The 22454-nt window shown below is 46.9% G+C and overlaps 3 protein-coding genes and 1 long non-coding RNA gene across 9 annotated transcripts; 1 reads left to right on the forward strand and 3 right to left on the reverse strand.

Moving 5' to 3' along the window:
* Nucleotides 1–57: 57 nt before the first annotated feature.
* On the reverse strand, nt 58–10521 carry upf2 (UPF2 regulator of nonsense mediated mRNA decay). 6 transcript variants are annotated; one of them, XM_088406914.1, is made up of 21 exons: nt 10381–10479; nt 9300–9754; nt 8170–8949; nt 7900–8060; nt 7630–7821; nt 7035–7184; nt 6847–6950; nt 6694–6779; nt 6417–6525; nt 6235–6348; nt 5887–6003; nt 5381–5770; nt 5021–5296; nt 4765–4948; nt 3331–3479; nt 3148–3252; nt 2976–3074; nt 2724–2897; nt 1482–1623; nt 1291–1411; nt 58–897 (listed from the first exon to the last, which is right to left on the reverse strand). In XM_088406914.1, the coding sequence occupies exons 2-21, from the start codon at nt 9671–9673 to the stop codon at nt 888–890; spliced, it is 3837 nt and encodes a 1278-aa protein (XP_088263040.1). In that variant the 5' UTR covers nt 9674–9754; nt 10381–10479; the 3' UTR covers nt 58–887. The 6 variants fall into 6 exon arrangements, with proteins under 6 accessions (XP_088263040.1, XP_088263041.1, XP_088263039.1 ...); XM_088406915.1 differs by having other exon boundaries at nt 2724–2894; nt 7035–7187; XM_088406913.1 differs by having other exon boundaries at nt 7035–7187.
* Nucleotides 10522–10865: 344 nt separating this feature from the next.
* Nucleotides 10866–15296, reverse strand: slc35e3 (solute carrier family 35 member E3). The gene is made up of 7 exons (XM_088406940.1): nt 15056–15296; nt 13914–14353; nt 13565–13675; nt 12747–12905; nt 12583–12665; nt 12238–12322; nt 10866–11830 (listed from the first exon to the last, which is right to left on the reverse strand). The coding sequence occupies exons 2-7, from the start codon at nt 14316–14318 to the stop codon at nt 11729–11731; spliced, it is 945 nt and encodes a 314-aa protein (XP_088263066.1). The 5' UTR covers nt 14319–14353; nt 15056–15296; the 3' UTR covers nt 10866–11728.
* A 363-nt stretch (nt 15297–15659) lies between these two features.
* nup107 (nucleoporin 107) lies at nt 15660–22354 on the forward strand. The gene is given in 27 exon segments (XM_088406920.1): nt 15660–15784; nt 16437–16516; nt 16638–16733; nt 16931–17025; nt 17095–17218; nt 17294–17397; nt 17464–17579; nt 17664–17712; nt 17860–17931; nt 18002–18090; nt 18756–18831; nt 18912–19025; nt 19172–19262; nt 19355–19434; nt 19541–19600; nt 19671–19816; nt 19889–19937; nt 20023–20092; nt 20160–20275; nt 20395–20596; nt 20599–20762; nt 20840–20942; nt 21038–21198; nt 21486–21611; nt 21689–21802; nt 21873–22052; nt 22115–22354. Coding segments are annotated over 27 exon segments (2793 nt in total). The 5' UTR covers nt 15660–15776; the 3' UTR covers nt 22223–22354.
* Nucleotides 16777–19892, reverse strand: LOC148405299 (uncharacterized). Its single transcript, XR_015864277.1, has 4 exons — nt 19716–19892; nt 19293–19426; nt 18776–19236; nt 16777–17022 (listed from the first exon to the last, which is right to left on the reverse strand). It is a non-coding gene; the product is annotated as an uncharacterized LOC148405299 (long non-coding RNA).
* Nucleotides 22355–22454: the final 100 nt, after the last annotated feature.

Consider the following 22454-nt stretch of genomic DNA (forward strand, 5'->3'; position numbering starts at 1 on the left):
CGGCATGCTTTTTGTTTTTTAACTCGCCACAGCTAAATTAATCAAAGAGTCAGGCGCTTGAATAGGACACAGACAGTGTATTCGGGTTATCAAGGAGAAACTTCCAAACGGCGGCACATTATCTGCTGCTTGATGTTATGCAAGCAGATGCATGGATGGCGTTGCTGGATGTGAATTTAGGGTTACACCCTCAGTAGACAGCTAATCCATTGCTATTCTGTATTCTCTAAATTGCGGCTCACAAATATCCGAACCTAGAATGACCCGCTTTGACTAAAACATGAAAACAGATGGACAGTCAGAAGCTGACACAAAGTGTCAAAGCGAGCTCACCTGGAAAAGTTTGTGCGTTTTCGGCTCATCCCGAGCTTTCACTCCAAAAGCCAAAACTTCACCAAATCTTCTCACGAGTGTAAATTAGTCACACTACTTGCACACATTTGACAGCATCTGATTGTTGCGTTAGCTCGGTGCCCCGCTCATGCTTTCACAGGTTCACTTCAACAAGAGTCCCCCTTCCCACCCCAAAAAAAACCAAAAAAAAAACAATAAAAATCACATCCCCTCATCTGCTTGCACATCTCCCTTTTGTCTCCCGTGTGCTTTTCGTGGTGCTCCTCATCATCATCATTTGTCTTTTGTTTGTCATCTCAGGCGACAGACAGAAACGAAAAAGCTCCGACACCTCCCGGACACCGCTTTGGTCTGTCTTTCCCTCTCGGGCCGCTTCAGATGGGGCTTGGGGTGTTGAGGTCAGGGGTCGACTCTGTCCCCGGAATCAGTGGGCGTCTCTGGAGGTCTCGCCCTCCCCTTCCCCTCTCCCTACCTGCCGGACGGGTTTCCCTCCGATCTTCTCCTTCCTCGTCACTTGCTGGGCCGAGGACTCGTCAGCGTCTCCTGGGGACGGGCACACCAAGAGCGGATGAGACCGTGCGACCGCGACATCGCGGCTAAGGGCTTGAAGGATTAACTCTCTTCCACTGGTGGACGGAATGATATGTATATAGGTGCTCAAGTGTCATTTTGTTTTGGTCTTTGCGCTTGAAATTTCAACTAACTTGACTTCAAATGTGCCTGATATACGTTTATGAAAAAATGGTGACATCTTGTTAAGTCTTTAGTATGTGAATTCATCATTGAGCTTTTTTTGTACTGGTGTGGTATCCTGTAACACCCCACAGCGCTCATTGCAACGTCTTCCCACGTTTTGTTGCGGGATGGTTTCATTTCTTGATTCTTTTTTTCAGCGCGAAGACGGCCATCCAGCAACGGTGCTTTTCGCCATCTCACCTTCCTCCGGTCTTGAAGATGAGGTCGGCATTAGGGGCGCCTTTGGGGTGCTGGTAGCGGGGCCGGCGCTCGCGGTTGGTGTTTGCTTGCGCCGGACGCTGGGCAAGGGACTGCAGCATTTCTGCAACACGCAAAGACACAGGTTGGCACGGCGGGGGCGCGGGGGGCAAGCGGCCGCGGCGGGCTCGCACCCTGGTAGTCCTCCTGCTCCTGACGCTCGTTGATGTCCAGGGTGAGTTTCTTCATCCGCATGCGCTCCTCCTGCTCGGCCTGCTGCTGGTTGAAGTGGTTGGCGGCCAGGTGGGACGACAGCGGCACGTTCAGGATCTTGAACTGCAAAACAGCAAAACACACATCACTCATTTCTACATCAAACACGTTATCAAAATATGCGGTTTGCCTGTGTGCAAAGTTGTCCAAAGTTAATGACAGAGAAATGAATAGCAAATAACTTTGAAAGTTTTGAAACCTCTATGAAGGCGGACTGAACTTTTCAAAAAAATATTTGCAAACATCTGCTTTTTACTTTGGAAAACCATGTCCAACATTTTTGCAATTTTCCTGACACGTTATAGACCAAATCAGTAAGTGAATCAACTGAACTCAACTCCGGCAAAAACAATTTTGAGTAATATCCACTGTTTCCTGAATAAACGGATGACAAAAAGCATACAAATATCAATTCAATGTCACAATGTTGTTTTTTTCTTAAAAAAAAAGTATTCTTTTTTTTTTTTTTTTTAGATTTTAAGAGCTGGATCTATACGTACATGGAGTCTATCATGAAACAAAACTGAATTTATATGGCAGTCATGTGTGCTGAAGGTGTGACCAGAAAACTGACACACACATTACATAAAGAATTGAGTGTCTACAAGGACGTTCTGTATACTTTTCCAGTAAATTTTCTTGGTTTCGTGTCAAGAAACTGGACACACCCTGCAGAGTATGAGAGGCAGCCTCAAACTCCAAACCACACATTCCCCAGTTGGAGCTTGTCAGCACAAACACAAACACACACACACACACACACGCGCACACTCGCACGCACGCAGTTCAAGAGTCAATATTATTGCTGTGCATGTGTTTTTGAGTGGGCGTATGTGCCCTCGGCCCAGGTTTGTCTGACGCTTTGTATGACGCGTCTACGAGGCTATGGGCCATTTGGTACCAGGCCGCACGGAGAACCCAAACCAACACTACTGTATTAGATGATGACAAGTGGCTAGCATCTTTGTGGAATTTCCTAGAAAACATTGAACGAGCACATGGAAATTCTCCCCAACAAGCAAATTTAGAACAAAAAGTAATTGATCTTCTCCCACATAAAGATCCATTGACGCAATTTCAGTTCAGACCTGAATACCTCTTAATATAGATGAGACTTATGCTAGGCTAAGTAATGCAATGTCATAGAGAGCAAAGCACACAACCTGCTGCTTGTTGCCCTTGCGCGTGAGCATGACAAACTGCATGGTGTCCGAGACGTCGGCGTCGCCCTCGCCCACGCACGGCTGGCCGGAGCCGCTCTTTTTCAGCTGACTCTTCAGCTGGAGCGGAATGGCCACGTCCAGCTGGTGCACCTTCACTGTCTCGCCGCTGCGCTGCTGCCGAGTCCCAAACATTTCAAACATTGAAGTAGGAAGATGCGTGCTGGCCAGTAGCGGTCAGAGCAGCCGGCGCACCTGCAGGTTCTCCAGCATCATCTTGTCCAAGGCCTGGATAAAGTCCTCGTCTTCGGCGCACGCCACGTGCTTTAGTCCGCCGCCACGAATCGTCACCTCCTACAAGTTACATTTAGCATACATATTTAGCCCTTTCAAATTCACAGCTCATTACAGTACAAAAAGCGCTCACATTGTTTTCCTCATCAGTCTCATTCTCCTTGTTGGAGTCGGTCAAGTAGTCGGTGTTCTCCTCTTCCTCTTCATCTCGCTCCTCCTCTTCATTCTCAGAGGCCTCCTGAGGAGCACATGAAAAAAAATGATGATGAGCATGCTGGAGAGGAGGGTGAGCAAGTAATCGGAGTTGCAGACTCACATCCTCCTCGGGTTCGTTCATTTCACTCTCGTTGCCCGACTGCTCCTCCGTCTCTGCGCCGCCCTCCTCGTCTTCGTCGTCGTCCTCCTCGTCCAAGACTTCGCCTTCGCTCATGCCGCTAGAGCGCCCGTCTTTCTCCATGGCCACACCTGAAGAGACAGGGCACACCCCCCCAAAAAATAAAGCTCGTCCTCCTGTTTTTTAAATTAATAGTCACATTTGTAAACATCATCATCAGCTTCACAAAACAAAAAAATTGAGATATAGCGACACAAAAAATCATTCATTTCCTTGCAAAGTTTCCAGCGAGAGGTTCGAACTGGCAGACAGGGAATGTGTCTGCTCATACTTACACAATAGGGCCAGTGTTCACCTGCATCACTCACACAGTCCCCCCCCCCCCCCCCCCTTTTTTTTCAGCCACACATTGTAGTATAGCTGCCGCATTAACTATGTGGAACTGGAAAAACTATTTTGACAATACATATGGGTATTTTTACCCCCATTTGCACATCCGGTTGAATGTTGTGTCACGAAAAAATTATGTACTTAAAATTGTGTTTTGTTTCCCAAAAATATTAAAATAAGACTCAGGCAATTATGTTATGTGGCCGAAGAAATGTAGCACTTTTTTAGTAGTGCTTTTGATATATCAACAAAATGGAAAAAACAAACTAAGCAACAACCTTTCATTCTGAGGCTGATGGGTTAATCGTTCTCAAATTCAAATATATTTGAAAAAAAGGAAGGGGGGGGCTGACTCCCTGAGACTTTATTTCGCTTTAAGTATTGGTGACTGGTATCAGCAGCTTACACAAGAAAGACTACCTACAAAATATGCCAAACCTTTAAAATTTAGTGCCACAAAAACAAAGAATAAAACACAAGTTGCTTTTTTTCCCCTGATTGCGTCACGCTTTCACAGAGCGGTTGACACATTTCTCAGCCGACACCTCGAAACCAGCACACAAAACCGGCGCTCTGCCGGGCCGCTGAGAGGCATGCAACTGCACAAACATCTTCAGGCATTTCCTCTTTTTTTGTTTTCCTTGGAGAGGTACGTCAGATGCAGAAGAACATGCTGATTGGCGGACAGCGAACATTCCCTTCCAGAATATTTACATTCATTCTTATCATGAGGAGGCACGCATTCAAAACAGTTAATACACATGACGACTTCATTGTTCTCTCAGTATACAATTGGACTAAATTGCACCCTCAAACAACATTTAATGACTTGAAGTATGCCATAAGCAGCGGATGAGACAAAAATAATTTGCACCCTTTCAGATTTTTTGCTAATTAGGTGTACAAAACGTCAAATCATTTACTGAAAGATTCTAAACCTTCAATAGGGATAAAAAAAAAAAAAAGAAGAAAAAAGAATTCGGGTAAAACCTTATACGCTAACGACACGATCGATTTTGTCCTTACCGAGTTTGACAAGCACTTCTCTCTCCAGGTCCAAAACCTGCCTGCTGGCCTCTTCCAGAGAGGAGCCGATCCTCATTTTGGGCCGCAGCAGCTCCAGGGTGTCACTGATCATATAGTCAATGTCGATGGGGAAGGGGTGCTCTTTGGTCCAGGCGTCCACGCTCTTCTTCCACCAGATGTAGCGCTGCAGGCACACAAATGACACAGACACGTCGGTCAGCCCCTTTCCGACGGCGCACCGGTTCTCACAACTTGCCTGGAAGTAGATGAGGAAACAGTCGAGCTTCTTCTTGCTGGAGCCTCGGTCGAAGTACTGGCCACAGGTGTCGAGCAGCGTGCAGACCAGGCGGATGCGGAAGAGGTGCTCGGGGGGGTCCAGCGCACTCGGGCTACCGTCTTGATTGACGCCGAAGGAGATGAAGGAGAAAAGCGTGCGGAAGATGACTGCCGACTCCACCATGCGGTAGTTGTAAAGCTCGCCCAGGAACTTGGCACTACTGATGCGCCGCTGGTTGAACTTGGGCTGGTTGACCTGAAGGGAAAAAAATTGGTCAAGATAACTCCATGCCGGCGCTCAATAGTCATTTTTCCTTGGCCAGCTTTGTACAGCCTGTACCTCCATGCCCAGGCGGATGTCCTCCAGGACACCGTCCACCACATGGATGCCCACATCCTCTTGGTAGGCCACGAGTCCAGCCAGCAGGTTGGCCACACAGTGGATGCTGTTGTACTTGACGTTCCAGATGTTGACCATGCAGCAGATCAGGTAGCTCTTCACCTCGGGGTCCTGCCACGGCAGCTTGCGCATCTGCCGGAGCACCTTCTCCGTGGTAACCTTGGACAGATCCTTGTAGAGCAGCTTGCGGATGTACTCCTGCAGCGGCGGCCTCTTCTTCTTCACTGTCTTCTCCATGGGTGGCGGGTTGCAGTAGTAGTAGGCATTTTCCACCATGGTCACGTAGCGCGCATCCAGATGCTGAGCCTGCTTTTTGCGCATCATTTGCTCCTGGAGGGCAGGCAAGAGAGATAAACAGAGTAACAAACAATCACAGCTTGAAGTGGAACAAAGAAATTAAGATCATTCAAGCAAGTGGAATGAAAAGAGAGGAACGCAGGACTGACCAGCAGGACGCTGGTGCGCAGGTGAGAGTCAGGCGATCTGAAGAGAAAGCGGCCGCACGTCTCCAGCAGGGTGCACGCCATCTCCACGTGGTGATGTGTGAAGTCAGACAGCAGCATCTGGTGGGGTCAGTCATAAGTCTGCACATTCATTGAATTCAGATAAATGTGTCTTGTTCGAAGGGTTAGCTCGAGTAATACATGAAAACAAAAAAGGTTCTCAAATCACTATTTGACAGCAAATCCCATTTAGATTGGGTATGCGACTCTCTCGAAAGGGCAAATGAGAGGAAACATGGTGCCTTTCCCTTGGTGGCAATTCAAATCCCACACAACAAAGACATCAGTCACCTTGAGACAATGAAGTGTGTCCGTCTTGGAGAACATCTTGAACTTGGCAAGCTCCCCGATAAACCTGACGGTTTTATTTTTAGTCTCGATGTTGATCTGGTCCTTCTTGCGAATCTGGAGCATGAAACCAAACGTTAGTCGGTAGATGATTAGTAGAAAGCAGAGCGTGTCTTTGTCCTTACGTGAAACCTGAAGTCTCCCTTCAACATGGAGCACAGGTCCTCAGCCACGTCAGACATGCAGGGATGAAGGGTGGCCACGAGGCGGGAGTAAAAAGGAAGAAGATCCAACCTGAAACAAGAACAACAGTCACTAGCTTGCCACTATGCCTCCTGGTGGACAGTTCTGTGGAAAACAGACGTTTTAATAAAGCAACCTATCTATCTATAGGGTGCAGCAATGTTATAAATTTACTGGGGACGAAAAATAATTCGTAAGATATCGTTGTCCTTGTGTCACCTCTGTCGAGGCACGGTGAAGAGTGCTCGCACCAGCTTCCGCCTGTTGGATTTGGTGTTCATGTTCATACAGAAGTCCATGGCGGCCTGCAAGGGGTGACGCAGCACACAAATGTTAGACGCCGAGCTTATTTGCATGCTCGTTTGCACTCACCTTGTCGATGAGGTCTCGGTTAACGCAGTTCGGGAGCTGTTGGATGAAAGCGTCTACGATCAGCTTCAGGTGGGAGCCTGTGTTGGCCTCTTCATCTTCTTGCTCTAAAAATCATACCATTCAATCAAACTAAATAAATGTTTACTTTTTTTTAAGAAAGGGCTGTGTTCTTTGTTTACTACATTCACCTTGCTCATCTATGAGCTTTTTGCTGAGCTCCTCACTCTCGGCCTCGTCAGTTTCTTCCAGGTCCAGAGGCTCGTCCGTGATGTCCAGCGCCTCCAGCTCTAGCTCCAGCTCCTCAGTGGTGCCGGCGGCCTCCTTCGCCTCTCGGCCATCTGCTGCCATCATCGCCCAAAGAAGAAAGAACAAAGCCACTGGTTTCGCAGCACGCATTGACTGGGCGGACAGTAAATATTTGTGCTGGAGGTGTGCCGTTAAGGGGGGTGGCCTAATGAGTGATATCTGGAAGTGGAGATGGAGCTGATCCTTGTGTTTTCATTTTGGATTTGTGTGCTTGACTGTTGTCCTGTTCAAGAAATGGCTCAAAATACCACAATGACTGTGGCTTCCCTTGCTTTGGCCCACATCACAACGACATGGATTGAAGTGAAGTCATTTTTAAATCAAGGTTCAACCGTACTTGCATGAAACCATTTGCTTCAGCCAGGATTTTGCTTTCGTCCAACTTCATTTAAGTTAAACTTGGCAAATTTCTGGTTAAATCCCAAACTTGAAAAAAAAAATGCTGTGAATTCACCGACTACAAAACAGGTTACGGACCTTTGGCTTCATCCTTGTCTTTGCTTGGTCCACCCTTTTCGTTGTCTTTGAAGAGGATGGCGGGGACAAAGGCCTTCAGGTCCACCAGGTTCTCGTAGAAATTGCGAGCGTCTTCGTCTTCCCAAAGGCCGCCTTCCAGGTCATACTCTCCGGGCTTACCGGGGGTGAAAATGTCAATGCCGGGGCCATGTTCTGCACGAGTAGGAGTGGATGGTCAACAGAGCGGTCGGATGCAGAGCGCGTCTGAAACCTTAAGAAACGATGGCCCACCTTCCTGCACAGTCTTGTCCTGAGGCAACTCTGGCATGTTCTCATCCAGCAGATCAGCCAACGACTGAGTGTTAGCCAGAAGTTTCTGATAGGATGTGGCAAACTCCTCGTATTGCTTGTGGCGGTCCTCGCTCAGCTCTCCTTTTGAATGCAGGATGCGCCTGGAGAATACGTCAGATATGTGAAATATGTAGGTTTGACTGAATGTCAGATCAATGGCCCCAATTGAAATAACCCAAAGTTCCATTCACTGAGCCGGCGTAAGCTGACCTGTTCTGCCTTTCAATGTTCTGTAGTTCCCTGTGGTCCTTCTTGAGGTGCTTGGCAAGGGAGGTGAAGTACTCACGCAGCAGGTTCTGGAAGGGCTGCTGCTTCTCGGTGCTGATGATCTCGCTGGGGGGGAAGGCCAGGCCGTACTTGTCTGCGGCTATCTTGACCTTGCGGGGTAGCAGGCCGGCGATGTCGTCGCCGCAGTGCTTACAGAAGCTGATGACCACCGAGACATGCGTGTGAGTGTCGCGGTCGGCGCCGATGATGTTCTTGAGCTGCTCGTAGATGAGCGACAGCCCCTCTTTGTCTGTGAAGAAGCCCACGATGGTAAGCTCGGCCAGGAAGCGCAGGTCGGTGCGCAGCTTGCTGACGTTGGGTGCCTTGTCCTCCTTGCGCGCCTCAAAGTGCTTCTTCCAGGCTTGCAGGAGCAGCGGGGCAAAGTCGGCGTAACGCTGGTGAAAGAGCGAGCACAGGTGCACGGCGCAGCCCACGTCCGAGATCTTCAGCTTGGCCTCCACTACCGAGCTCACCGCCTCGCCAATGTACTTGCTGAGGTTGAGCGAAGCAAAATCATTGGAGAGCGAGAGGCGCTGCTGCTCAGTCAGCGTGCGCAGCTTCTTGACGAAGGCCGTGTTTTTCTTCAGGCTGGAGTCCAGTCGGCTGAAGAAGGCCTCTTCCGGACGGGCCTCGTGGGCGTTTTGGTTCTTGCTGCGCAGCTCCTTGCGGCAGTGGTGGCGCTCCCAGGCCTCTTGGTGCAGCTGCTGCCCCTCTTCCTGTTCCCTGAAGCACAGTAACTTGACTTGAAACAGGTTTGCAAGGGAGCACCACAAATGCATAGAGTTTACAACTTTAAACTATTTCTATGGGACGGCAAGGGGAATTCTGAAGTGAAAATAAGAACATCTGACGGGAAAAATTAAATGTTCTTAATTGGAATAACTGAGGGAAGATTCTAAGATTCAAAGTCGAGTGCGTGTGATTGGATGAGCGAGCGTGCTCACAAGGCGCTGACAAAATGAATAAATGTTAATATAGTTAGAAGTAGACCCTATTTGCTTTTTAGGTGATACTAAGATAATCAAACAAGGCCACTGACTTTAATTAAAAGATAACAAACGCCATTGACATACTTGAGGATGGCCGCTTCCTCCTCTCGTTGCCTTTTTGCCACCTCCTCTTGAAGTTTCCTCTCCTTCTCCTCCTGCTGCCTCTTGGCCTCCTCCTCTTTCTGTTTCTGCTCTTCCTCTGCCTTGTTGTTCTCCTCCTCTTTCTTCTTACGCTCCTTCTCCTCTTTCTTCTTCTTTTCCTCTTCCTGGCGCTTCCTCTTCTCATCTTTGCTGCAATCCTTCTTACTGCTCATCTTGGCCTCGTCTTTGGCTTTGTCTCTTGGTGCTGTCGCAGCTGCCTTTCTCTCCGCATCTCTGTCCTTGTCTTTGTCCTTGCTGCTGGCGGAAAAAACGTCTTTCTCGTCCATGTTTACTGATCGCTTATGTTCAGCAGGCATACTGACGAGAACCCATAAGAACTAGTTGTAATTCTTCACTTCTTACTGGGAATTTGGAGAAGGTTAGATTCTTTATTCATCCTGTGAGAGAAATTGCCACAGCACATATCGGTACGGGGATGTACGTCTGAAGATGAAACAACATTCAAAACAAGAGGAGCGAAATTAATCTAAACCAATTTGAGCAACACGAATAAAAACAGAAGATGTGCGATATAAATATGAGACTTGCGAACAAAATAAGCAACGCTTCTTTAAAAAAAACAAAAGTCACACGTAAAAACGTGCAAACCACAATAATATAAAATATGACAATGTTTTGGGAATTACACGTTTCACACTCACGGTTACCCGTTAGCCACTTAGCTTAGCTCTATGGTTGACACTTTTTCCTCTACTAAAGCAGCGTGGCAAACACGTTTCTTTTACAACTATGTGATTAATAAAAGACCATTTTCGCCAATTTCTTTGAAGTTATACCGTTTATCAGGATTTCACCTCCGAAAGTAACCTAGCATTGCTAACACTTTTCGCTAGGCCACTCAAATGGACGCCGAGCAAAATCTGTAAACAAACCACTTTACTAGGTTCAAATGCTCATTAGTGGGTGAGTTGGCTACAAAATCACGCCAAAATGCATTTAAAGTAACAATGCAGCACATGAGCTCTCGAAAAAGAGTACACAACGTCAAAAATGATCAATTTACCTGTTGGTGGGAGGAAAACAAACATCGGTCATCGACGTTTGATTTCCCGTGACATGAAGGACCCCCTTAGTAGCGTAAAACTCACGCCTGACTAAAAACAAAATAGCCATGTATTTAGTAGCAACCGCCTTGTCCGGGGTCGGGTCCCTGGGGCAGTAACTTGAGCAAGGAAGACTCACAGACTTCCCCCTCCCGGCTACTTTGTCAAACCCTTTTTAAGAAGGGGGACCGGAGGGTGTGTTCCAACTATAGAGGGATCATACTCCTCAGCCTCCCAAGTAAGGTGGCAACTCTCTAAAGTTGTCAACGTCACAAAATAAAGGCGCTTCAAACACTGTTCACAGCGAACATTTGCCGCACTTTGGCGTTAATTCTGAGCGAAAGTCCTTGAACTGTGATTGCCGATCTTGAATGTGATCACCTGCTTGAGACATTATAGTGACGTGTAATACAGAAACGTGTTCCAAAGCAAAATGACACAAACGTCATCCTTGATGAGATTTTTATTTTTATTATTATTACATGACGAGAAAGACAAAGGTGACACTCTGAGCAACCCTTTTACATAATTTTTATGTCGTTTCCTTTTTTGAAAACTAGAATTCAAGTTTCACAACTTTGACAGGCGGACTGACCGGCGACTCTCCAAAGATGACGTCACACAATAAAGGCATTTCAGTTTGAGGCGATCATTTACCACACAGGTGTTTTATGAGCAAAAGTCCTAATATAGTGACGTGACGTGTAATACTGAAACTTAGTCCAAAGTAAAATGACACATAAACGTCATACTTGATTTTTTTTTTTTATTACATGACAAGGAAGACAACCCTGAGCAACCCTACAAAGTTTGAATGTGTGCCTTGAGTATCCAGTACCAAAAGTATGTAATTACAGTCTAATAAACTGAACAACTATCTTTGCCTGTGACATGGGAGTGACAGGCAGAACCACTAGACATGAGCCAAGGCACGCGATTAAATTCACTCAGCCCCCCCCCCCGAAATGTATGCAGTGTATTAAAATATTAAATAAAGGCTATATAGATAGCCAAGGACAAATAATTTGTAGTGATTGTTTTCACCACTTTTCTAGTGGACAACTTGTGTGCTCAGTCAATCTTGTAATGCGAGAGCCTTTAGAGTGTGATCATTTCATTCATCTTGAGCAAAGCACCATGGGAGAATTACTGTCTGCCGTCGGTTTCATCTTGTCAGGAGCCTAGTTTTTGGGTGGCAAAATACTCTTATAAAATGCTCTAATAAAATACTGATCTGTAGTTAAAAAAAAAACAAAAGAAAAAACTCCCTTTTGGAATTCCCTGCATGTGACTACCATCTTGGTGGGCTTACGGCTTCTGAGCCAGGTAACTCTTTGCCTGCCCTTGTTCAGCCAGCTTGATGTAAGTATAAGACAAGATTCCCGCCAGAGTGCAAAGGATCCCAAAAGCCTGAGTGCGACATGGAATCACAAGTCAGTTGCAAGCAATTAAAGCTGTACCTTGTCATTTCATTTGTTCTGTATCTAAAACTTTCCACAACAAATATGAAACACCCAAATAAACGGGTGAGTGTTTTTTTCATGGATTATTTTAATCAGACTAACAGCAAGAGAAAATCCAATCGTCAAAAACAAGCCCACCTACACATATTAGTGGCTGGGGGTTAATTTTGGTTAATTTTGCTGCTGCCATTTAGTAGTCGAGCAGCTGAACGTAACTTGCAGGTCAGAAAGTAAGAAATTAGAAACACATAATAAAAGGATAAACCAAGGACCGCCATATCAAAATCTACTGAGTTGGGACATTTCCAAGTTAAGGCAGCTCTGTATTATTCCAAAACATTTCACAAGTCTCACCTGGTTAAGTGACAGCGGGTCCTGGAAGAGTACATATCCTCCTAACAGGGTGATGCAGAATTTGAAATGGCCAAACATGTTGTAGCTGCGACATGTGGAGTCAAGCATAACAACGTCAACATAATTCTGAATGACCTTTATCCGTCGGTATAGGTCCCGTCAATAAATTGTGTGTCTGAATTCACATGCCGCGGGTATGTGACTTGTCTTTGTTCAATGTAGTAAATGCAATGAAATTGTACTAGTTTAGCAGCAAATCATTTCTTAATGTTTATAAATCTAGCTCAAAGTCAAAGCGATGTCTTCTCACATCCAGCAGTTTGGAAAGCCCGGATTTAAGGATACGTGACAGCTGATGTGTTTCCGATGATCCAGTAGATGGAAAGGTTAACCAGGAATGCCACAATACCGGAGAATAACACGGTTATCTGAAAAACAAGTGGACGCGCCAAAACCGTCAGTCCAAAGAAAGCCCTGGCGTAAGGCGTGAAAAGTGTGTTGAGGCCAACCAGCGCGGGACGGGACCACGGTCCAAATATTCCTCCTCCTCCTGTGAGCGGCTCAAAAAAGGGGATGACGGCCAGCAGAAAACCTGACGACAGAGGAGCCTGGTAGTACAGCAGCTGCATGGAGTTGACTTGGAGCTCGTGCTGTTTTGCTCCCACCCACTAAAAGACACACAAGGCAGAAGGCATTTTTTTCGCATGCTTGGGGAACACCGAAAAATAATCATAATAAAAAACAAGTTCAATAAGGTCAAAAAGATTCAAAAAAAAAACTCTGTCCTAACATATTCTGTGGGCGCCCAGAGAATGTGATCGTGTGGCGTTTGCAAGCTGAGCTGTGATTGGTTATCACCTGAGCTTTGAGCAAGTGTGATGTCATTTTCAGACCGCATTGAGTGACAAAATGGCCGCCTCTTGAGAGAGATCAAAACCGAGGGGCTTTGATGCTTTCATTCATATTCTGCAAATGCAATATTAGTGGGGCTATGTGGAATATATAATTGTACATACAATTTTGTGGTTAACTTTGCCTGTGCTTAGCACAGATATTTTTGCCTTTTTTTCTGGAGTAATCAGTTTTTTTTAATTAAAAAAAAAAAAAAGTCATTCGGCTTTACTCTTGCCCCATTTAACCAGAGGGTTTTTTTTTCAGTTTTTTGGAATACTAGCCCCATTTTTTGGGGCTTTTGTCAGAATATTTAGTCTTTTTTGCACAGTAACTAAAAAAGCCTAAATCATAAGTGAAAAAAAAGACAAAGTACAGAGTATTATTGAGCAATTTAATACTACAGTAAAAAATGAAAACAAAAGAGATTCCTCACCACTTGGTAGAGGGATGTCACCAAAACTCCCAAAGTGGCAAAAATTGTCCCCAGCACATTGAAGCGCACGTCGTAGTACGAGTTCAATACCACGCCGAGTGTTATTGGGATCTGGAGAGAAGAAAAACTAAACAAATAAGAGAGCTGATCATCAAACTGTGTTTTTTGACATTTTTCCACATCTTGGGAAGCAAGCGAATCACACAATGACAGATAAATAGGAATTTAATACTGTGATTTAGTTTTGGGGCGCAGTTGCCATGGATCCATGCATGTTGATTTGAGATACCGGTAAGTATGTAACTAAAAGATTTTTTTAAAAAAGACAAAAATTTGAAAATGAGCTGACCAGCGTGAGCTTAATTTTGTTGGAGAAGCTCTTCTTGTAGTAGGTGGTCTGGATGAGGATGACGACGGGCGTGGTCATGGCCTTGGCCAGCTGGTAGGTGCCGATGGTATTGTTCTGCAGCGACAAGTTGGTGAAGGCCACAAAGCCGCAAAAGCTCAGCGCCAGCCACGCGATCTTGCGAAGCGGCAGGCTCTTGGGGGAGAAAATGTTCACGGTCTGGCACACGAAGAGCCCTAGCCAGGTGATGGCGAAATGCACCAGGGTGAGCGTCATGTTGGGGAAGCCGTAGTGCACGTAGATCCACTTGTTGATGAATACGATGCAAATGGAGGCCAGCAGATTAAACAGCAGGCCGGCCGCAATGCGCTGCTTGCTCGCCGGCGCCGAAACATTCCCGGCAGCCATGACGCGCGTCGACTTTTCGCAATCACATGCTCACACTGTACGGAAACAGCAAAGAGGAGAAGAAAATGCCATTTTATGTCTAACTGGTGACTTTGGGTGGATGCTGCCATGGATGTCTTACTTCAGGAGTTTCCGAAGAACAGATATTGCAATGACTACAGAGTAATTAATTGTTCAGTTGCACGACTGCTTTAAATCTCGGCGATATACTTAGCTCATCCTTTTTCCCCCTCCACGTGACCCTAAAATCTCGGCAAATCTCGAAAAAATACAAGTAATGCATTACCAAAGTAATGTAGTTTCTGTAATGTAGTTTCATAACGTAATTATGCATTACCTTTTGCTCTAACATGGCAGCGTAATATATTACACACACAAAAATAGTAATACTTTAGTCGTTACAAATAAAAGTGCATTGCAATTAATTTTTAGCCTGAAAGTGGTGTTTTTCCACCAAATTCGCAAAATTGCAGTTATAATGCAATGTAACTAATTACTTTGAAATGACAGTAATACGTATTAAATGACGCACTACAGTTTTGAAGTAACATGGCCAAGCCTGTTTTAAATCTCGTCTTTTTTCCCCATCTGGGTTACCCTAAAACGTGGTCGTGCCCCTTTATACTACTTTTAAGTGTTGATCGGGACGAAATAGAATTCAAAGTTGATGTGCTGACAGAGCAACGAAGAAGGAATTCTGCCACGCAGCCAGGAGTTTTTTTTTTTTTTTTTTTTACCTGGGGTCTTCATCTTCTGAGTACTCCTGACCCACGGCGTATCCGTTGATCTGATTGACGGTCAGTCCAGAAGTGACGGAGGATACAGGTCCTTTGCAAGATCTGGCACCAGAAGGCTCGGGAATTTGTGAAACCCCTGACGCAGTGTGGCCCAACTCCGGAGCCAGTTGAAGGACCAGATTTCAATCTTTGAAAGAAAGACTGCTCTGTATTCCATATCCGTGTTCCTATATTTCTTCGCATAATAATAGTTGACAGCGAATGAATTTTAGGCACATTGCTGCCACCTACCGGTAGGGAGTGGGAATCCGTTGCAGCGACTGGTAAATCTTTTAACTGGACTACTGTATCAATTTCTCTTTGGTCTATTAGTGCCAAAAGGACGGTAGCAACATTGCCGAAAAAAGGTTTGAAGTACAGTGACTTTAAGAGGCCTCAGGGCACAAAACAATTGATTGATTGAAAACAATCCAAGGTATTTAAATGCAGATTACGCAACTGCAAATGATACAACTGTGCAACAAGCCACCAAGTGTGTACTCAATTTAGGGTTGTGGCACGAAAACACTGGATGGGGAAAAGGCTGCGTTTGATCGGGTGTTATACCCTTTTTAACTGTCGTGGCCGCTGCCTCTCGTTTGCCTTGTAAAGCTACTTTTATTTACGTACGAAGAAGAGGCGTTGTTAAACCTCGTGAAGCGGGAAGCGACACCGTACAAAAATGGACTGGTAATACCATTTCAGCGTCTTAAAGCACAGACGGCGTTTACTTCTTTCAAGATTTCGTTCGTTGTTTGTCATTGTGTCGCCCGTCTGCGTTTCGAACAGCCTGCTAGCTCGCGTCAAGTTGTTTGAGTGCGCTAGCAGTGGCTCACAATGCTAACCTCTAGTTCACAACACCGCTAAATGTAATCGCAGTAGTGGTTACTTTGGTTTTAACAGCTTTATGTTCAAAATAAAACCATGTCCGGTCCAGAGTGAAAAAAAAAAGAAATAAGTGCTCAGCCCCCTAAGGTTTGAACGGATGCTCATTTCTCAGAAATGAGATCTTCAGCATGGGAGATGACACTAACTAGTCATTTACCTACTGATGATGCAGCATCAGGACCTACTGGGGGTTCAGTGTATTGCTCAAGGACACTTGGACATGGTCTTGCTGGCCGGGGGATCGAACCCGCGGCCTTTTGACCGGGAGACGACCACTCTACCACCGAGCCATGCCACTGATTGTAACATCAATATGTTATATTATGAACAGGCAGGAGTTGTGATGAAACCGATTGGCCGTGTGGTCTTCTTTAAGGGACACCCTACTCATGGAGCTTAATATACTGTATGTTTGGATGTGGGTGATGCTGTCCTTCGGTTCTTTGTTTTTTAGGAGTCAAAAGGAGTTGCTGTCTCCGGTGGTCCGGGATGATGTGGTGACAGTCGCTGGCCGTCGAATGAAGAAGGTGGCGTGTATCCTTTATTGCGCGTGTTCGTTTCCCAGCTGTCGATTTATCTGTTAAATGTGACCCTGGTGACTCCATTTGAATTCGTGCAAATGTGTCAGCGTTGTTTTCCTGAGTGCTGATCACAGTCCCCTCTTCGGGCAGTGACAATCCTCTCGCTTCTGTTGCAACGCCGGCGCGCTCCACGTTGAGGAACACGCCTGCTTCGCTCTTCAAACAAGCTGGTAGGGTTGGCTTTGCGTATGGAAATTCTAGAAAGTTGGGGAAAGTTAATGTTAGATTTAAAATTTCACTCTCTAGGCTTCCCTATTTGTGGAAATGTAATGGAAAATGTTCTTTTCCTTTGAAACCGCAAATGTGTGGTCTCTTTTCAGATGACTTGATGTCATATTCTGTTTAATTTCACATGGTCTCCCTCCAGTAACTCCTAGGATTCCAGATGTTTCTGCTATTTTGGCTTGCGCGGGACAAAGCCCTCGCCTCACGCGCACACCGGGAAACACAATCGTCAGTCTGGTGAGAAAGCAAAACACATACATGCTCAAAAATTTGACCAATGACAAATGACCTGGACGCTGGTTGCAGAATTTGGACGATAGCGACTTCTTGGCGTCGCCCGTGGTGGGTTTGGAGAACAGCAGAGTCCTGGCGGAGGACATCAGCCACCTCGGCTCGGCCCTGCTAAAGGACGACGACCCCGGAGAGGCTGGTGCGTCAAACAAATGCGCCCCGCCCGCTGTCACGCTGCCCTTTCCATCACGTCCTTTGCTCGTTGCCCATGCAGCGGCGACCAGTCTTTTCCCGGATTTCCTCGCATCTTTTTTGAAACACTCCTCTTCCGCTGTATTCGACCTGCTGGAGGATTACCAGGCCCTCTGCCAGGCCAAGGTAGGGACTGGAGTTACCAATATTGGAATGTGGGACTTAGCCTCCACCTTCTGCTGCTTGTTTCAGGTAGAAGTGCTCCAGTCGGTGGTGCTGCGCGCGGGTCAGAATAGCAAGACGGCAGGAGTGCGCTGGCTGCTGCAACAAGAGAGCAACTGCTGGAGACTCATCTCCTCCCTCTACAGGTGGATGTGGACCTCCTGCTCAACTGACCAGCTGGTACCCTCTGTCCTTCGCCCTTTAATTTTTTTTTTTTTTTTTTTTTGTAGGGATCGTGTCCAGTTAACCCTTGAAGATGATATGATGGTGGATCTAGCTGTGAGTGTTTAAAAGGCGTCATCTTGACTACACAGTTTAACACAACATCAAGCTGGGAAATCTCCATGGGAATTTACAATGGGAGATTTGTCAAAATATTCCAAACTGAATCTTCTCCATGGGAATTGAGGCTCATTGTGTGCGCAGATTCCCAATGAAAGTGAGAAGGTGGTGGTGGAGCAGCTCTTCCAGCGCGATGCAGTCGTACGTCAAAGTCAGGTAACAAACACCTTTGGCTAACGTTGTGGTCCGAGCGCTGCGCTCACCGCCGCACTCTTCTCACCTGTAGTTGGTCGTCGACTGGCTGGAGAGCATCGCCAAGGATCAGATGGAAAACTTTTCCGACAACATTGAATATTACGCCAAAAGTGTCTGCTGGTGCGTTCTAGTCCTGCCTTTCAAGATTGCAAAACTTATAGTCCAAAGAAAAGGTCAAGCATGTCTATTGCCCTATTTTTAAACAAGCAGTGTATAAACAAGGCTTGATACTTACAAATAATAATTAAAATAATGAACTAGAATAAATAAATAAAGTGACTAATATTTAGGGCAAAAACACAGAGGGCAGCACGGCTGACATACTTGCTGAGGGCAAACCAATGAAAAAATCAAGTCTGCTTAAATTTGAATCAATTCGCAGTCGAAATGGCAACTTCGGTCAATTCAAACAGAATTGATTCCAATTTTTTTTTTTCCGCATTTTTCAAAATGGGTCTCAATTGACAGCGAGCACTGTATATATTAGGAATCAGGTGAGAAACTCAACGCCATTTCACACTGGTAAATAATATATTAGGATGAGAAAATAAGAGGCCTTGGTCATGCAAACATGTGGGAAACATTGTTCCCTGGTGGTAGTGCGTGATGCGACTTGTAATCAAAAAAAGTGCCTGATGTTTTAAACGTTAATTTCGTCGAGGATCAGCTTAATTTATCGCGGTCGCCAATATCGTGATAGCGATTGAAATTCAATTAATCGTGCAGCCCTAATTCTGTGGTAAGTAGCCCACACGGCGGAGCTTTCAAGTGTGCATATGTGTTAGGGAGAACACGCTGCACTCACTGAAGCTGAGGCGCAAGAGCGGCAACGTCTTCACCGTCCCCCTGGTCACTGAACTGGTAAGGGCCGTCAGCATGAACGCACGCTCCGTGACTGAATCCGGACGCGCCAATCAAGGTTGGGCCAACTTTGCTTTCAGGACCCGGACGCCCCCTTCCGCCAACAGCGACCTCTGGCGGACCTGGACCAGGAAGACGAAGTCCGTCTGCTCAAGAACCTGTTCACGCTCATCCGGGCCGGCATGACCGAGGAGGTGGAAATAACATCACATGGATAGATATCAAACTTATATATTTCATTCTTTTACTACTAAGCTCTCAATAGATTTAATTTGGAAGGATGCTTTCTTACTGTTTATAGCCTGGCCCTCACTTAGCTTGCTCTTGATCAAATGTGTAGGCCCAGAGGCTGTGCACGCGATGCGGTCAGGCTTGGAGAGCAGCGACTCTGGAGGGCTGGAAGCTCTACCACGATCCCAACATGAACTCGGGTCCTCTTTCACCTCCTTCAAACAGCTCACCTGCTGCCGCACGTGGTCGTTTCCTCACGCTCCCTTTTGGGACCTTTGTCTCCTGTCCACAGGCAGCGCCGAGTTGCGTCCCGTTGAAGGAAATCCTCAACGGGCCATTTGGAAGGCCTGCAGCTGGAGGTTGGCTGAGGAGGTTAATACACACACACACGCACACACTTGCATGACGATTCAAGATGCAGTCAATTTGAGTTTCTCTAAACGTTTTATGAAATATGTGCACGCGTGTTTTGTCCCAGGAGCAGCTAAACAGATATGAGCGAGCCATCTATGCAAGCCTGAGTGGAAATCTGAAACCAGTAAGATATGTCACAGATGTCTAGTGTTCATCAGTGTGATACCGTGCAAAGCTAAAAATGTGTCTGTTAGGTGCTGTCTGTGTGTGAATCATGGGAGGACTGCGTGTGGGCGTACTTCAGAGTGATGGTAGACACGCTGGTGGAAAAGCATCTCATGTCTTTGGGGATGGCCCATCAGGAAGTGGACACTTTGCCGCGGGAATACCTGGCAGCCAAGTAACACACACTCACACAGTCATGTGATATGATCAACCAAAGGGAGTTCCTAATGAGGTGACTTGTCTTCAGCTGGACGATGGAGAAGGTGTTTGAGGAGCTCCAAGCATCGGAGTCAAAGGTAAAACGCAAAGAGGATGTGGTTTGCTCCCGTGAAAGTCACGTGACTGAAGCCACGTGATTTGTGTGCATGGGTGCGTGTGCAGAGGGTATTGGAGGAGATGCGGGAGCACTACCATGTCATTCAGAAGTTTGTCATCCTGGGAGACCTGGATGGTAAGATCTCCTCCTCCTCAGCTGCGAGCTCTCAAAGGCGCTCCAAAGTGTGCGGCGCTTGCCTCAGGTCTTCTGGAGGAGTTTTGCGATTGGCTGACTGCCTCCCAGGCGCTCCCCTCGCACCTCTTGCGGTTCATGAGTCACCTGCTGCTCTTTTTCCGCTCCATGGGTTTGGCCTTGAAGGTGAACAAGGGGACGGCATAAAAAAAGAGAATATGCATTAAAAAAAAATTGTCGTGGCCACGAGGCCTGCAGTGTGAGATATTGAGCTTAAATGTCATTTGCGTGTCTCCGCGTGAAAGGAGGAGGTGTGCGTGGACGTGCTGAAGGCGTACGTGAGCCTGCTCATTCGGGACCAGCAGACCGAGCTGGTGGCCAGCTATGTCAGCCAACTGCCGGCCGACCTGGCCACAACGCAGTACGCCGCTTTCCTGGAGAGCGTCACCCAGCCGGAGCTCGGCCCCCGCTGCTTGCAGCTCGCCGCCGAAGCCGGTGAGAGCGCAAAAATCCGTTTGGGCGGCAAAACGGCTGGCGAGCAAGCCGGAGTTGTGCTCTTCGCGTAGGTTTGGACGTGGCCGCCGTGACCAAACTGGTCGTGGAGACTGTGCGGGAAAGGGACGATAGCGAGTTCGCCCCTCACAGCCAGACGTCAGAGATCGGAACCACAAAGGTTGGTCTTGCGCCTCAAAAGCACCAAGTGGCGGTTTCAATCCGGAGAGTGTCGGGAGCTGCGCCGTGTTCTTCCAGGAGGACCAAAGGAAGATCGACGTCATCGACTGGCTTCTGTTTGACCCGGCCCATCGAGCCGAAGCCCTCAAGCAGTCCAACGCCATCATGAGGAAATTTCTGGGTACGAACAAAGCAACGCTCCATGTCAACAAAGAAGGGATGAGCGACGGGGGTGGCATTGGCTCACCGCCTGGCTTTTGTCATTCTCTCCCGCAGCTCTGGAGAAACACGACGCGGCCAAGGCGCTCTTCTCCAAAGTCCCCGAGGACTCCATGAGAGAGATCTACTGCCAGTGGTCGGGACTGGGCCAGACGTCGCCTCTACCCGCCGACGACGAGAACACCATCAGGGAACATCTGTGCATCAGGGCCTATCTGGTCTGTGTCTGCCATGAGTCGCAGAGATCGCACTGCGCCCAATTGGTCAAAAACAACATTAAACACAATGATGCATTTCAGGAGAATGAACTGTAAATTAAACAAAAGAATTTTATATTCAGTAGGCTTTTCAATTTCACGAGGCTACAAAAATCAGTCGGCCGCACTCCCATTTCACACTTATCGCCTGTCGGTCACTTGAAAACGATTTAAATTTAAGTGCATGTTTTTTGTTTGAGAACAGATCTTTACTGGTATCCTTGAAGAGAGGTTTACTGTTCTTCCAGGAAGCCCATGAAGCCTTCACCGACTGGTTCAGTCACAGTAGCTTGGCCCCCCAGAAGCCAACACCCGCACCGGAAGTGAAATTCACCGAGCGGGTAGCCAATGAGATGCGCGAGAAGGAGTACCAGGTACGTGCACCCCGATCCCAGGAAGCGGTATCTTCTTTTGCCGAAGGGATCTATTTGAAAACCGCTTTTGACGTTAGGCCGCGCTGTCCGCCTGGTCGAGCCGCCTGGACGTCCTGACCGAAGACGTGAAGGAGAGAATCTACAACGTGTTGCTCTTTGTCGACGGGGGCTGGATGGTTGACAACGTACAGGTTTGGAGAACGCTCGTCGTGAGGCCGAACACCGCTTAGCGGTAGCTTTTTTCTTCCTTCTTTTCGTCAGGACGCGGAACAGGACGCAGAACAGGACGCGGAGCGCAGCCACCAAATGTCAGTGCTACGCTCGCTTTGTCTGCCTCGCTTGAGCTTCCTGCTGCTCAGTGTGCTGCAGAGTTCCTCCAGGCACCAAGAGGCACTGAGGCTCGCCGACATCATCTCGTCTGACCATCATCGCCTCTACCAGGTAACCGCCATTTGCTTTCTCCATTCGCCTTTTCTCTCGTTTGAAACTTTATCTTTCTGCAGGTGTTTTCTAAAGAGGAGCTGGGGCGCTTTCTTTTGAAATTGAGGGAATCCTCCCTCGCACTCTTGGACCAGGGACTTGACCCGCTCGGCTACGACTTGCAGCCATAATTAGCCCCTGGATTATGTGTGTTTGTTTATATTTTTCTAAATAAGACTGTTGGCTCACATCTGTTTAGCTTGAACTCAAATTAAAGATATAAATTTGCAACAAAAGTCCCATTCGAAATATCTTGTTGTTGGTTATGAATGTTCTGCATTACATGAAAAGATTAAAATACGTAAAAACGGGTGAAGATAATTCCATCATTGCTGTCTGTACCGGCACTACAATGTCAGTGTT

Source organism: Hippichthys cyanospilos, chromosome 22, assembly GCF_059441005.1.
Source record: "Hippichthys cyanospilos isolate Australia breed blue-spotted pipefish chromosome 22, RoL_Hcya_1.0, whole genome shotgun sequence".
Lineage (NCBI taxonomy): Eukaryota > Metazoa > Chordata > Actinopteri > Syngnathiformes > Syngnathidae > Hippichthys > Hippichthys cyanospilos.